General features: G+C 39.3%; 2 protein-coding genes and 1 non-coding gene across 3 annotated transcripts; 1 reads left to right on the forward strand and 2 right to left on the reverse strand.

Moving 5' to 3' along the window:
- Positions 1 to 8733: 8733 nt before the first annotated feature.
- LOC138894611 (uncharacterized) lies at positions 8734 to 9692 on the reverse strand. The gene is made up of 2 exons (XM_070179321.1): positions 9446 to 9692; positions 8734 to 9338 (listed from the first exon to the last, which is right to left on the reverse strand). Exons 1-2 carry the CDS (start codon positions 9690 to 9692, stop codon positions 8734 to 8736), a joined length of 852 nt encoding a protein of 283 aa, XP_070035422.1.
- Positions 9693 to 10868: 1176 nt separating this feature from the next.
- Positions 10869 to 10975, forward strand: LOC117281359 (small nucleolar RNA R71). Its single transcript, XR_004511978.2, has one exon. It is a non-coding gene; the product is annotated as a small nucleolar RNA R71 (small nucleolar RNA).
- Positions 10976 to 13367: 2392 nt separating this feature from the next.
- Positions 13368 to 14516, reverse strand: LOC138893394 (glycine-rich cell wall structural protein 1.8-like). The gene has a single exon (XM_070177704.1). It carries the CDS (start codon positions 14469 to 14471, stop codon positions 13647 to 13649), a length of 825 nt encoding a protein of 274 aa, XP_070033805.1. The 5' UTR covers positions 14472 to 14516; the 3' UTR covers positions 13368 to 13646.
- Between the last annotated feature and the right edge of the window lie 641 nt (positions 14517 to 15157).

Here is a 15157-nt window from a genome sequence, read left to right on the forward strand (position 1 = left end):
TGGCATAAGAAAAAGGGAAGTATATTTTGAATGCATATGCTAAGCTTAATGTTGCTATCAACCATAGTCATTGGTGTAATGTGCTTCGAATGTGTTAAGTATAAAGTGCTCAAAGATAGTGTAAATTGTTGGTTGACTCGAGGACGAGCAACGTTTAAGTGTGAGGTAGTGATGTTCGAAATATATATATATATATATATATATATATATATATATATATATATATATATATATATATAACCATTATTGCCTCATGTTCTAATACTTTTAATTGTCTTTTGAATATTAATTATATTATTTTATGCTTAATATTATATTATAACTGTGTAGGAATAAAGCGGTATGAAGATGAGGAGATTTGGAGCAAAATTAAATAAAATATGGAAGAAAAAGAAAGGAAAATAAATAATTAAATAGAAAAAGACAAACACCAAAAGGTGTCCCCCCTAGTGTAAGACAAAGAAAAGGAAAATGCAATTCAAAGAGTGAAAATCACAAAACTTAATGGGATATTTCGGCCCGAGACAAGGTTATTTCGGCCCTACACGGTCCCAGCTCGTATAAAAGGGGTTCTAAACCTAATTTGGAGGGGATCGAACATAGTTTTGAGAGGAGAACACGCAACTTTTAACTAAGGGAGAGCACAGAGCTACCGTAGAGCGAGGCCGAGTTTCATCTTTTCTTCCACCAAACTTAGTAATTTTTATGTTTTTTGTATGATTTATTGTTTGGATACCATGTCTATGTGGAGCTAAACTTCATATTCTAGGGTTGTGGTTCTTTCATGACTATTGTTATTCAAATATTGATTTTGATTTCTTGATTTATCGTATTAGTTTATTTATTCAATCTTGCGCTTAATTATTTAATTGCTTGATCACCAATTGAATACTATCTACGAATCTAAAGTTGAACTCGAAAGTGAAAATTCTAGATTGCACATAGGATTGAGGAGAGCAAGTTCTTGAACCCGGGCATCGAGGAATGGATTCGCGGTTAGGATAGACCTATGCTAATTATCTTGTTTGGTTATTATATGGGAATTACAAATGCATTCTTGTTGATTCTAACTCTATAGACATATACAAGTTAGGTTAGCTTGAATAGGCGAGTAAGAACTCGATAGATTCTTATGAGCAATATTAACCCTGTCAACCAATAAACCAGATAAATTAATTAGTCAATTTAATTGAAGAATACAATAGGATTGTTAGCTAACCCGTGACTCTAGATCGTTTTTATCACATTGATAATATAAAAATCTTATCTTCCTCTGTTTAAAGTTTATTAGTTATTTTCTTTTTAATTAGCCTAGTAACAAAACTTTTGGGGTGAATCCTTGTTTAGATAATTAGGACTGCCTAATTTGGTTAATACTGATAACAAACCCTCGTGGATTCGACACTCTATCTTATTACTTTATTACTTGTTGACCGCACGTATACTTGTGTGTGCGTTTGGCCGCAACAAGTTTTTGTCTCCGGTGAAAGCTAGTACAAATTTTATTAAAGCCATGAATGACCAATAATTAAGAGGGCGAACCAATGTGCCCATATATACGAGATCATGCAATAATCAAGTAGATTAGCTTGACTCAGTTTAATTTGGAGAACAATGATTAGGAAGTTGCTACTTATCCAACTAATAAGATCCCATAATAGGGGTGTGCTCATAATCAAACAGGATAGAGGAATCTTGAAGGCAGGAAGTGGTCACGCCCAACTATGCCTCCTAAGAGATCTAGCGGTCGTTGCAAATATAATCCGATTTACAAGTCCAGAGTCGAATCCCACAGGAAAATAACGTGTTAATTACAACTAATAGTTTTGCACGAATTCAAGTAATCAACCTTCAGAAATAATATATAACAATTTGAGAGTTTACTAACTAAGATCAAAGTAATTTAAAATGCAGTAATTTATAACTAACAAGGCAAATATTGTAGACAATATTTGGAAAAGTATAAGGTTATGATTTCCCCTATTGTCGGAATCTTCCCCGCTACATTTTCTATGCATTTGCCTAAATATTCTCTAACAATCGTGAGTACTTTGATTGTCGTAGCTCTCTCTCGAGCAACTACCACAATATACTAGACGTATTCTCTCGAGCTACACTAGCTGGCACTAATTCATCGCTCACTACGATGGCACCAAGGCTTCGTTATCTCTAATCCCACCTTTAAACCCTCCGTATCGATCTCTCAACTACGTTAGGAGTGGTGTTGTTCAACAACTACCTAAATGTGTACTCTCTTTTTAGCAATATACACACTAAATAGGCCCAGTTAATTGAGAGCTCTTAAATTAACAACAATGAAAATATAGTTGAACAAGTAGAGAAAAATCAAAGGCAAATCTATATTAAATGTAGTAGAAAATCATCCTCCAATAGGTTCCATCAAACCTTAGATAAAAGAGTTTAGCTACTCATAAATACAACAACAATCAATATAATGTTTAAAGACATGAAACTACAAAGAAAAGAGATAAAGGAAGGAAAAACTCATTTGATTCTTGCTCCACAGTGCTTGGCAGTCTTTTTCTTCTCCAAAATAGTGTCCAACCCTAAGAAATAGGTTTAGAACCCCTTTTAAACCTGTTGGGGGCGTGTAGGGTGAAACCCGTCCTTAGCCGTTTCGCTTGGCGCATGGCGCCAACCAGGAAAACGAAATTTTCCACATTCTGCCTTTGGCGTTTTGGTTGGTGCCTGGCACCAACCTGGGCACCAAACTCATACTCCCTCCAAATTCTTCTGTTTTTACTTCACTTTGCATGCAAGCTTGTCAATTCACTTCAAATTGATTCCTACACATATAAACACCATTATTACGCTCGAGTTACAAATATTTACACCAAAGTTAACAAGATTGAGGTATAATGTAAGGCAAATTATATGCGAAAACATGGATTTTTAGCCTAACATTACCACCCCACACTTAAGCTCTTGCTCGTCCTTGAGCAACCTAAAACCTTGCTAACCAAACAATGCACACAAGACATCATACAGTGGAGGAACATTTGGCAATTCAACACACCACACCTATGACCATGGTTGATACCAACAATTAAGCCCTTGCATACGCATTCATACATTTCCCAACTTTCACATGCCGGAATATTAGTGACCAATTACAAACACTCAAACAACCTCCCCATAACTACCCAACCTCAAAGACTGACTCGTCGCCAATAAGCACTCTCAACACGTGCACTCACCCAATAAGAGATGTTTAATAACATCACATATCCGTCATGGACTCATGTGCCTCACCAAAGAATAAGAGGGTATTTCGTCCATACATTCAAATATGCACTCGAATATAATTTAAGGACATCACATATAAGAACAAAGAACCACTCTCTCTGACAAGGAAATTCATGTGCAGTCCATGGCTGTACCATAGGCTTGCCCGTAGTGTATATCTCCACTAATATAAGATCGCACAGTCTAAGATCAATTAGGTCTTTACGGGTTGTAATGTAGGCTAAGGGGCGGGTAGGATATATTTTTGGTATAGTGACTAACCCTCCTAAGCACTTTAATACACTATACTTAACTTTCAAATACACACTTTTCATGACCAATTCAAGCAATACCACAAAACCATATACAACTTGGCCCTTCTTTTTTAAGCACATCTATATACTCACTAGCCCGGATCACGATGAATAGGAGGTCTATTTTCTATATACTTATTTTTCTCCTTTTTCTATCCCCCCTCCTTTTTTTTCAACACTCCATAAATTTAGGTTGCCCGACTAATGATCTTCCAAAACATACATGCACCTTTTTGGCTTTTCTATGGTTCCACTCAAAAGCTATCCCAACTTTCACCTTACTCTTCTAGCGACTTAAGTACTTTCGGAGGTAAAGGTTCGAAAAGATTTAATTAAGAACAAAATGGGAATCGGCTTGTAATGTGGGTGCCAAAGAAAAAGCTTATAGGCTCAAATGGGATATCTAAGAATAATTTTATTTATGGTGGCATAATATCTCAATAGACAATCAAAGAAATGCCTACATCATCTCCTAGACTCACAAAACTTACTTATTTCGCTTCAACTAACACACGGGGCAAGTTCTAGAAAAACACAAGATAGCACAGAATGTGATCAAAACCTCACATCATACAATGCACATGACCCCAATCCGGACGGTTTCATTCCTACTCTCAAGTTTAAGCAAGTAGTCACAAAGTCAAGAAGTATTAAGCAATAAAGCACTACATGAACAATGGGTCAAGTAACTGAGAGAAAGCGTCACATATAGGCTATTCAATCTTTCACGACATCAATTTTCATTAAAATATGTTAGGAAGGTAATTTGCATGCTAATGCCTAACTATGCTAGCATCAAACAGGTCAAAAGGCACATAAGAACACTCAAGTTTTCTTTCCTCAATTTCCTACAAATAAAAATTACCCGATTCAAGTTACATCCCTTGAAAAAAAATCGATGCCAAAAGAAAAATAAAGGAGATTTATTATCTACTACGACTAACTAAAAATAAGAATAAAAATATTTTTGGATTTTGTTTTCTCATTGGACCTTAATCCCTCAAGAAAGCTATGCCAAAGATCCATCGTCAGGAAAGGTCCCTTTAAAAAAAAGTTGAACTAACACAACTAAAATAGTATAGAAAGTCACCCATACAATCTCCTCACCCTACTCTTAAAATTGTGCATTGTCCCCAATGCACACTCATAAATACAAGAGGGTAAAAAAACTCCCCGGTAGGCCAAAGGCCGAAGCATTAGTATCTCATGGGGTACTCAGACTTCTCCCATACTTGGGTTTTTTGTGTGGGTACCCCACACTTAGTTCTAACCATCTTACTTGCTTTTTCATTCTTCCAATGGCCTTGCTTCCCATGCTCCTAGAGAAATAAAAAACAATACTACAAGAATAATACAATAATAAAAAATAAATAATAAAAAACAAAAACGACAGCACATACAATACAATGCATCGCACTACACTCGGGCCATTAAAGTAGAATGATCAGAGAATTCTTTTCCCCGAGTCACTACCCACGCAATTATGATACACTACAATTTAATGAAACACCAAAAGAGAAAAGAAAAAACAAAACAATGCAATACATGACTAGTGAACACAGATAGGCTCACACATACGACCTTCGTGCACGACATTACTCTCTAACACCCCACACTCACACATTAGTGCTAACAAATAATGCTCGGCTACTCAGACTTCGCCGGCCATCAACAATGTTCTTTTAATAATTTCATCGAACACTTGGTGCACAACACTTTCATTCAAGCCTTTCAAACCATTGGACAAGTGCCATACCCTCCCAAATTAAACGAAGTGGAGGGACTTTGAGTTTTCCACCTCGTAGTCAATTAACAACTCCAAAACAACATACTATTCACTACACACTTGCCAACACTCTCCGCTATGAGAAGTTGGGTGGGGAAAGAAGAGTGAGAGATGAGAAAACAACTATAATACAAAATCAAGAAGTAATTAAAACAAAAAGAGAAGAGAAGACAACAAGAAAATAACGAAAATAAGAGAATAAAATAAACTCACTTGATGCTTGAGAGATAGAAGAAGCAGGGAGTGGGGGAAAAAGGATTCGGAGAGAAAAAGAACTGGGCGGGGAGGGATTAGGGTGAGATGGGTCGGGTTGGGGGTAATGTTTTATTATTATTAGCCTATTAGGTGTGGTGACGAGTTTGGGTCGGGTAGGGGTAAAATGGGTAGGGGACTTACCTACTATTTTCGTCTGCGCCTAGCGCTGAAGAAGGCAGCTGTGTGTATTAGTTGCTGCCTTTGGCGTTTTACTCGGCTCCTGGCACCAATCTGGGCGCTGAAATGCAATTTTTTTTAATCAGTAAATGACAACTAGACTAAAACAAGAAAATTAAGTTGCCTCCCAAAAAGCGCTTGATTTAACATCACTGCACGACGCAGTCAATCGAAATCAAAGTTCATTCAACACTTGAGTCTCCTTCAAATGAATCACCGATACAACGTTTTCCTCATCCATGCCCAAGTAATGTTTCAACCTTTGCCCATTGACTCTGAACCTGTTCATTCCATCCTCAGATTCAATTTCTATAGCTCCACTTGAGAACACTTGCATAACTCTAAATGGTCCTGACCATCTAGACTTCAGCTTACCCAGAAATAATTTCAATTTTGAGTTGTACAACAACACGATATTTTCGGGTTTGGAAATTCTTTCTTGAATATGTTTATCATTCATCATCTTCATCCTTTCTTTGTACAGCCTAGTGCTTTCAAAAGCATGGTAACAGAACTCATCAAGTTCATGCAGCTCTATGACTCTACTCGTACCAGCAGCCTCCAAGTCAAGATTTAATTGCCTTAACGCCCAAAGAGCTCTATGCTTTAACTCTACCGGCAAGTGACACACTTTTTCAAACACAAATTTGTACGGTGACATACCAATTGGAGTTTTGAATGCAGTGCGGTAGGCCCATAGTGCATCATCCAATTTCTTCGCCCAATCAGTACGAGTAGCATTTATAGTTTTGGTCAAAACACTCTTGATTTCCCTGTTCGACACCTCCACTTGCCCACTTGTTTGGGGGTGATACGGAGTGGCAACCTTATGGGCAACGCCATATTTCTCCAACAACTTTGCAAAGGCTCGGTTGCAGAAATGGGTGCCTCCATCATTGATGATCACTCTTGGAGTGCTCAATCGGGTGAAGTTATTTATTCTTAAAAAACCAATAACTCCCTTTGCATTATTTCTTGGGAGTGCTACAGATTCTACCCATTTCGAGACATAGTCCACTGCTACGAGTATCTACTTGTTGTTTTATGAGCTGACAAATAGTCCCATAAAGTCGATTCCCTATACATCAAATACTTCTACTTCTTGAATTGGGTTCATAGGCATCTCATGTCGACGAGAAATATTTTCCGTCCTTTGACACTCATCACAACTCTTTACCCTAAAGTGTGCATCTTTAAACAACGTCGGCCAATAGAAGCCAGACTCCAAAACTTTAGCAGCTGTCCTTACTCCTCCAAAATGACCTCCATAAGGCAAAGCATGACATGCCTGCAAAACAGAAGCTTGGTCTATCTCGGGAATATATCTCCGGATCATGTTATCAATACAAATCCTAAACAAATATGGTTCATTCCAAAAATACATGCGACAATCACGAAAGAACTTTTTCTTCTGCACAGAAGATAAGTCGTAGGGAACAATATAGCTTTCCAGGTAGTTTGCAATGTCTGCATACCATGGCGCTTCCTCAAGGCTCGTGGCTAATAGTTATTCATACGAAAAAGTATCCATGATCTCTTCTACCTCAACCTTTGTTTCAGCCCCTTCAATCCTGGACAAGTGATCTGCAACTTGGTTCTCCGTTCCTTTCGGTCACGGATTTCCAAGTCGAATTCTTGCAACAGTAGGACCCATCTAATCAGGCGCGACTTTGACTCTTTCTTATCAATTAGATACATGAGAGCAGCATGGTCAGTATAAACAATTACCTTCGAGCCTATCAAGTAAGACCTGAATTTGTGAAATGCAAACACCATGGCTAGCATCTCTTTTTCTGTCAATGTGTAATTCAGTTGAGCACCATTCAATGTTCTACATGCATAGTATATTGGATGGATGGTTTTATCTTTTCTCTACCCAAGTACTGCTCCTACAGCATGGTCACTTGCATCATATATAAGCTCAAATGGTTGTTCCAGTCGGGTGTATGTATGATAGGTGCAGACACCAACCTCTTCTTCAATCCCTCAAAAGCTACCCTACAGTCATCAGAAAACACAAAAGTGTGATTTTTTCAAGCAATTTACACAAAGGGTTAGCGATCTTGGAAAAATCTTTTATAAAACGCTGTAGAAACCGGCATGACCAAGGAAACTTCTTATTTCCTTGACAGAAGTGGGTGGTGGCAGCTTCTCTATTACCTCGTCCTTAGCTCGGTCCACCTCAATGCGCTTACTTGACACTAGTGTCCCAATACTATACCTTCCTGTATCATGAAATGACATTTTTCCCAGTTTAGCTCCAGATTAGTCTCCATACATCTCCGCAACACTCTTTTCAGATTTCTAAGGCAATCATCAAAAGAATTTTCTACCACTGAGAAATTATCCATGAAAACCACCATTATATCCTCTACCATATCTGTGAATTTGACCATCATGCACCTTTGGAATGCGGCGGGTGCATTGCACAGGCCAAACAACATTCTCCAAAAAGCGTAAATGCCATATGGATAGGTGAATGACGTTTTCTCTCTATCCTCCAGGGCAATAGATATTTGATTGTACCCCGAGTATTCATCCAAGAAGAAAAAATGAGATCTCCCTGCCAATCTATCTAGCATCTGATCAATGAACGACAATGGAAAATGGTCTTTTCGGGTGGCCTTATTCAATCTTCTGTAATCCATACAAATTCTCCATCCCGTGACTATTCTCGTTGATATCAATTCGTTGTTCTCGTTTTACACAACAGGCATCCCACCTTTCTTTGGCACACACTGAACTGGGCTAACCCAATTACTATCAGAGATGGGAAAAATAATTCCCGCATCTAACCACTTGATCACTTCCTTCTTTACAACTTCCTTCATGTTAGGGTTCAACATTTTTTGATGTTCTCTAGAAGGTTTGTGCCATATTTCAGTAGAATCTTATGCATACAGAAGGCGGGTTGATACCCTTAATGTCTGCAATGGTCCAACTAATTGCAATCTTTCACTCTTTTAACACCTTAAAAAGTTGTTCTACCTGCATATCTAACAAACCAGATGAGATAATAACAGGTAAAGTCGAGTTAGGTCCCAAGAAAGCATATGTAAGGTGAGATGGTAGCGGTTTCGGCTCCAATTGTGGTGGTGCTTCGATCGATGGCTTGGCTGGAGGGGTCTTTCTTTCTTCAGAGTGTAAAGGCTCGAATTCGAGCTCTCTTTTCCAGTACCCTTGCCCTTGAAGAGACAACACCCATTCCGCCAAGTCCTCATCATTTACTTCTTCTAAGTTCATAAGGCAGGCTGTTAGAGGGTCTTTTTCATTAAGTGCCTCATCATCTTCCTCCATGATTACATCCACCATGTCTAACAAAGAGCGATATGCAAACTCACTGGGCCGCCGCATAGACTTTTGCACATTAAATGTTATTTCTTCATTATTCAGCCTCATCTTCAGCTCCCTAGTTTCACAATCAATTAGAGCTCTTCCTATGGCCAAGAATGGCCTTCCCAAAATTATGGGAATCTTCTCATCAACGTGGCAGTCCATAATGACAAAATCTGCTGGAAACATGAATTTTCCAACTTGCACAAGTACATCGTCAAGTATACCTGATGGTCTTTTCACCGTTCGGTCAGCCAGCTGTAGTAATATGGATGTGGGCCTTGCTCTTCAAATGCCTAACTTTTTATAGATAGAAAATGGCATCAGATTTTACACAATGCTTTGGCGAATGCATAGCTACCTATGGTGCATGGAATTGTGAAGATTCCAGGGTCGGATAGCTTTTCAGCTATAGGTCTTATCCCAATAACACTACAGGTTTGTGTCAATGTGACAGTTGCCAAGTCTTGGAAGTTGAACTTACGAGACATCAAGTCCTTCATCATTTTTGCATAACCGAGCATCTCCCTTAAAGCATCGATTAGAGGAATGTTTACCTGAATTTGCTTCAGCATTTCCATGAACTTTTTATACTGCTCATCCTTCTGATATTTGGCCAACCTCTGCGGGAAGGGTGCTGGAGGTCGCTTCTTTCCTGCAGCTTAAGTTAGATCATGCTCAAGCACTTTTTCTAAAACCTTCTCTTGCACTTTCTCAGTCTCCCCCGCAACTTCTTTTTCCTTGTTTATTTCCTCTTGGGCTGGTTGCTCTCTTCCTTTTGTTAGCCCAGTTGACTCATCTAACTCAATTGGAACTAACACAAGTGTTTCAGTTGACCGTCTCTCACGAGCAATTTCTTGCTCTAAATCAAGATCTCTACCATTTCTCAAGCTCACCGCCATAAGCAGCTTCGGGCCCTACTCTTTTGGATTGACATGTATGTCCGCAGGTAACGTCCCTTGAGGACGATTGTTAAGGGCCATGTATATTGCCCTAGTTGAATCTCAATGCCCTTGATAGTCGAGTCGTGTGACACTGCCTTTTCTTGCATTTGGTGGACCTTTTCTTCTATTTTCCCGCTGGCCCCAATAAGTTGTTGCAACATTCCTTTAATTTCAGATAACCCGTCATCCTTCCTCACTATATGTTATTGTTGAGGTTGTTGATAAGTTAGCTACTGATTTTGCTGGTTGTATCCTTGTTGCCTTTGGTAAGGTACTACTTGACCCTGTGGCCGTATAGCTCCAGGATTGCTGGTGTTATTGTACTGTTGTTGTGCTGGTCTATACTGCTGATTTTGCTGCCCCCAATTTTGACCACCTTGCCTCTGGCCTCGATAGTTGCCCGCATAGTTCATGTTCTCTTGATAGTTTTGGTTGTCATATTCACCACTCCACGAACACACATATTGTTGGTTAATGAATGGTGTACATAATCCCCCATTAGTCGTGTCAACTATGTGTACCTGCTTCTGGCCTGATTCATCAATATTCTTGGTAAGGATACGCATTTGCGTCATTAGAGTGGCCATATTCTCGTCTATGGAATTGTTCGGGTCCAATGCTACTGAGTGAACTATAGGGGTGATTGTGGAGTCTCTTGTCATCTATCTCGAGTTTTGAGCCATTTTATCTAGCAGGACCTTACACTCTCTAAATGACTTGCTTAAAAATTCTCCACCTGCTGAAGCATCAACATTGGCCTTCAAGCTGTCCGCCAATCCCATGTAAAACCGTTGTCCCAACATCTGATCAGGAATGCCATGATGTGGACACTTAACCAGCATACCTTTGAATCTCTCCCACGTTTCTTGTAACGTTTCAACTGGTTTCTGCCTGAAGCTCAATATCTTATTAACATGCTTGGCAGTCTTATTGGGTGGGTAGAACTTATTCAAAAACTGCTTGACTAATTCCTCCCAAGTTGTGATGGAATTTATGGGGAGCGAATTAAGCCAAGTTTGGGCTTCTTCTGTCACTGAGAATGGAAATAACAACAGTCTTATTGCTTCCGGTGTTACATTTGGTTGCCTTTGCGTGACACAAATCGACCGAAAAGTTTTCAGATGCTCTTGTGGATCTTCAATGTAAGACTCGGAGAACAGTTTCTTGTTTTGCAGCAGATGTAGCATGTTGTTTGTGATTTGAAATGACCCCACTTGTATCTGAGGGACTGTAATTGCAGTTGCCAAATTTTTAGTGGTGGGTTGTGCCAAATCATACAAAGCTGCTTCTGGCACAAGAGGTGCCATACCCTGATTGTTCGGGTCATTCACATTGTTTCGATTGTTTTGATTATCCAAAGCGCCAACCATATCCGGTTCAATTTGTTCTCTTGGGTGATGTTGTTGGTTGTCCTTCTTGTTTGTACGATTTAATGCCTTGAAAGCTTTCTCAGGATCTGGTAATGCTTCAAACAATTCACCAGTTCTTGAGGAGTTTCTAGGCATACACCTATAACACACAAGACCACAAATGTTAGAATTTCAATGTAATGAATAAAAATAGAGAAAATTGACTAAACTAAGAATCCTATCAATTCTTATAGTTGTAATTAGTAAACTATTGCTTCCCCGGCAACGGCGTCAAAATTTCGTCACGCCCAACTATGCCTCCTAAGAGATCTACCGGTCATTGCAAATATAATCCGGTTTACAAGTTCGGAGTCGAACCCCACAGGGAAATAATGTGTTAATTATAACTAATAGTTTTGCACGAATTCAAGTAATCAACCTTCAGAAATATTATATAAAAATTTGAGAGTTTACTAACTAAGATCAAAGTAATTAAAAATGCAGTAATTTATAACTAACAAGGCAAATATTGTAGACAAGATTTGAAAAAGTCTAAGGTTATGATTTCCCCTATTGTCGGAATCTTCCCCGCTATATTTTCTATGAATTTGCCTAAATATTCTCTAACAATCATGAGTACTTTGATTGTCGTAGCTCTCTCTCTCGAGCAACTACCACAATATACTAGACGTATTCTCTCGAACTACTCTAACCGGCACTAATTCACCGCTCACTACGATCGCACCAAAGTTTCGTTATCTCTAATCCCACTATCGATCTCTCAACTACGTTAGGAGTGATGTTATTCAACAACTACCTAAATGTGTACTCTATCTCGATCAATATACACACTAAATGGGCCCAGTTAATTGAGAGCTCTTCAATTAACAACAATGAAAATATAGTTGAACAAGTAGAGAAAAATCAAAGGCAAATCTATATTAAATGTAGTAAAAAATTATCCTCCAATAGGTTCCATCAAACCTTAGTTAAAAGAGTTTAGATACTCATAAATACAACAACAATCAACATAATGTTTAAAGATATGAAACTACAAAGTAAAGAGATGAAGGAAGGAAAAACTCGTTTGATTCTTGCTTCATAGTGCTTGGCATCCTTTTTCTTCTCCAAAATCGTGTCCAAACCTAAGAAATAGGTTTAGAACCCCTTTTATACCTGTTGGGGGCGTGTAGGGTGAACCCGTCCTTAGCCGTTTCGCTTGGCTCCTGGCGCCAGCCAGGACAACGAAATTTTTCACATTCTACCTTGGTGTTTTGGTTGGTGCCTGGCACCAACTCATACTCTCTCCAAATTCTTCTGTTTTTACTTCACTTTGCATGCAAGCTTATCAATTCACTTTAAATTGACTCCTACACATATAAACACCATTATTACGCTCGAGTCACAAATATTTACACTAAAGTTAACAAGATTGAGGTATAATGTAAGGCAAATTACATGCGAAAACATGAATTTTTAGTCTAACATCAGGAAGTCAGAACCATCTGCCACTTGATTTACTTCTCTAAATAAGTGATTTACCTCAAAATTTTGGTTGGGGATTAAAATTTTTGGGGTGTCCTCTATAAATGCTTTGAGTTTGCAATTAACTGCTGTGTAATTAAGCATATTTGCCACTATGAGGGAGTCCAATTCTAGTTCAATTTCGGTGTTATTTGTATTTTATATATACATGTGATACATTTCTTGTAATTCTCATCCATTAACTGAAATTTTCACATAGTTCAATTGTAGTACAAATACAAATTAACTGTTGATACAAGCTAAGATATTTTATTTTGCCTAATGCCTTCCACTCGGGCATTACGTTGTTTCTCTTATTAATATTTCCCTTGTTCAATCGTTCTATTTAATATTTTTTCTTGTCAATATTGTTCTTTTATTTCTTTGTATGTATTATGATCAATTCCCGTGTGATCGTCCTTGCAAAGGTTTACTAATCTGCCCAAACCAATATTGCTTATTATTGATTGCATGCAACTTATAGAGTACAGAAATTTGCTGACCACTTTAATTAATAGTACTTAAAATGCAAGCATCATACCTTAATTTTGCTATTAAAGGAAACGATAATACACTTAAGGTGCAGCATTTCTTTGCTGCAATTCTTTTGCCTTCACGATATATCATCTTCCCTCCACAATTTGATTACATTATTTTTTAGTAGTGTGGGCAAGAATATGGAAATTTTTAGATTTCAAATGGTGATTAGAATGAGCAATCAAGGGGCGTAGCCACCACCGTGTCCACCACCTTCACCACCTCCAGCACCTCCTCCATATCCACCAGCATGCTCACCTCCTCCAGCGTAAGCTCCACCTCCACCGGCACCACTACCGCCACCACCGCCTCCATATGCTCCTCCTGCACCACCACCGGCTCCTCCTCCACTACCGTATCCACCAGCTGCTGCTCCTCCAGCATAAGCACCACCGCCGCCACCTCCATGCCCACCTCCACCACCATATCCACCTCCTGGTGCCCCACCAGCACCATAGCCGCCACCACTGCCTCCTCCTGCGCCTTCAGCATATCCACCACCATGTGCTCCACCTGCAGCTGCTCCGCCGCCACCACTGCCTCCACCACCTCCAGCACCATAACCACCACCAGGTGCTCCTCCAGCACCATATCCGCTACCACCACCTTCACCACCACCACTTGCATGTCCAGCATCGTGTCCTCCACCAGCATAGCCATCTCCTGCTCCACTTCCACCACCACCTCCTCCAGCATATCCAGCACCATGCTCTCCTCCAGCTGCATAGCCAGAACCACCACCGGCTCCGCCTCCACTGCCACCTCCGCTGGCATAACCATGGTCACCTGCAGCTCCATATCCACCACCTCCACCGGAACCTCCTCCACCACCACCAGCATAGCCTCCAGCAGCAACACCACCACCAATGCCATGGCCTGCACCATAGGCGCCTACCTCACCCCCAACACCTACATGATCATAAGTGAGGAGTGTTCTAGCAGCTGAACATATTCCTATACCCAACAACAGAAAGAAAACAATGTTAACAACTTTAAGCTTCGCCATTGCAATGTAGTTGAATGCTACAAAATCGACTTGGGATAGAATGCAAGAATCGGAGGCTATTTATAGATGTAGAAACGCGTCTATATGCACAAATCACATGCAAAAGAACAAAAGGAAACTCCTTTTGTCCCTACAATTAAGTGGTCCACTTCACTAACATCCTCACAGAATTGACATCATTTCGTCTTAATTCAATCTCTACTCCAAGTAGACCAGCTAGTGTGCTTGTGCTGTCTTCCATATTCGTTAAGTATACAGTATAAATATTTCTTAATTCTTTATTTTTGATATATCTCGTAGTTGGAACTTGGAAGCCCGACTCAGTTTCCTGAATTCCTCCCAAACTAATTATATATTTTAGTTCCACTTAATCGAAACGGTTCTTTATGTTTAATATACTTTATTTTGTGTCACGTTCTCTAATTTTGAATTGGAAAAATGTGATGCGTCATTGAATTAGGCCGATTAAGATTAGAGTTCTTATTCAACCGGGGCTTGCTAATTTTTGAGCTTCTATGAATTTAACTTATATGCACTTGTGGTAAAAATATATTGCCCAATATTTACACTAAATCAATTGATGCATGATACATTATTTGTTCAATCATTCGATATTCGAAGTGGCTAGTCCGACTAGTTCAGATTTGCGACGGCAGATTGATCACGCCCAACTATGCCTTATAAAA

This window comes from Nicotiana tomentosiformis, chromosome 6 (assembly GCF_000390325.3).
Source record: "Nicotiana tomentosiformis chromosome 6, ASM39032v3, whole genome shotgun sequence".
NCBI lineage: Eukaryota > Viridiplantae > Streptophyta > Magnoliopsida > Solanales > Solanaceae > Nicotiana > Nicotiana tomentosiformis.

Coding starts and splice junctions, on each gene's coding strand:
- LOC138894611 (XM_070179321.1), bottom strand. CDS start 9,692: ATGGAAATGCTGAAGCAAATTCAGGTAAACATTCCTCTAATCGATGCT. Junction 9,339..9,445: donor TGCATTCGCCAAAGCATTGT/GTAAAATCTGAT, acceptor AAAGACCATCAG/GTATACTTGACGATGTACTT.
- LOC138893394 (XM_070177704.1), bottom strand. CDS start 14,471: ATGGCGAAGCTTAAAGTTGTTAACATTGTTTTCTTTCTGTTGTTGGGT.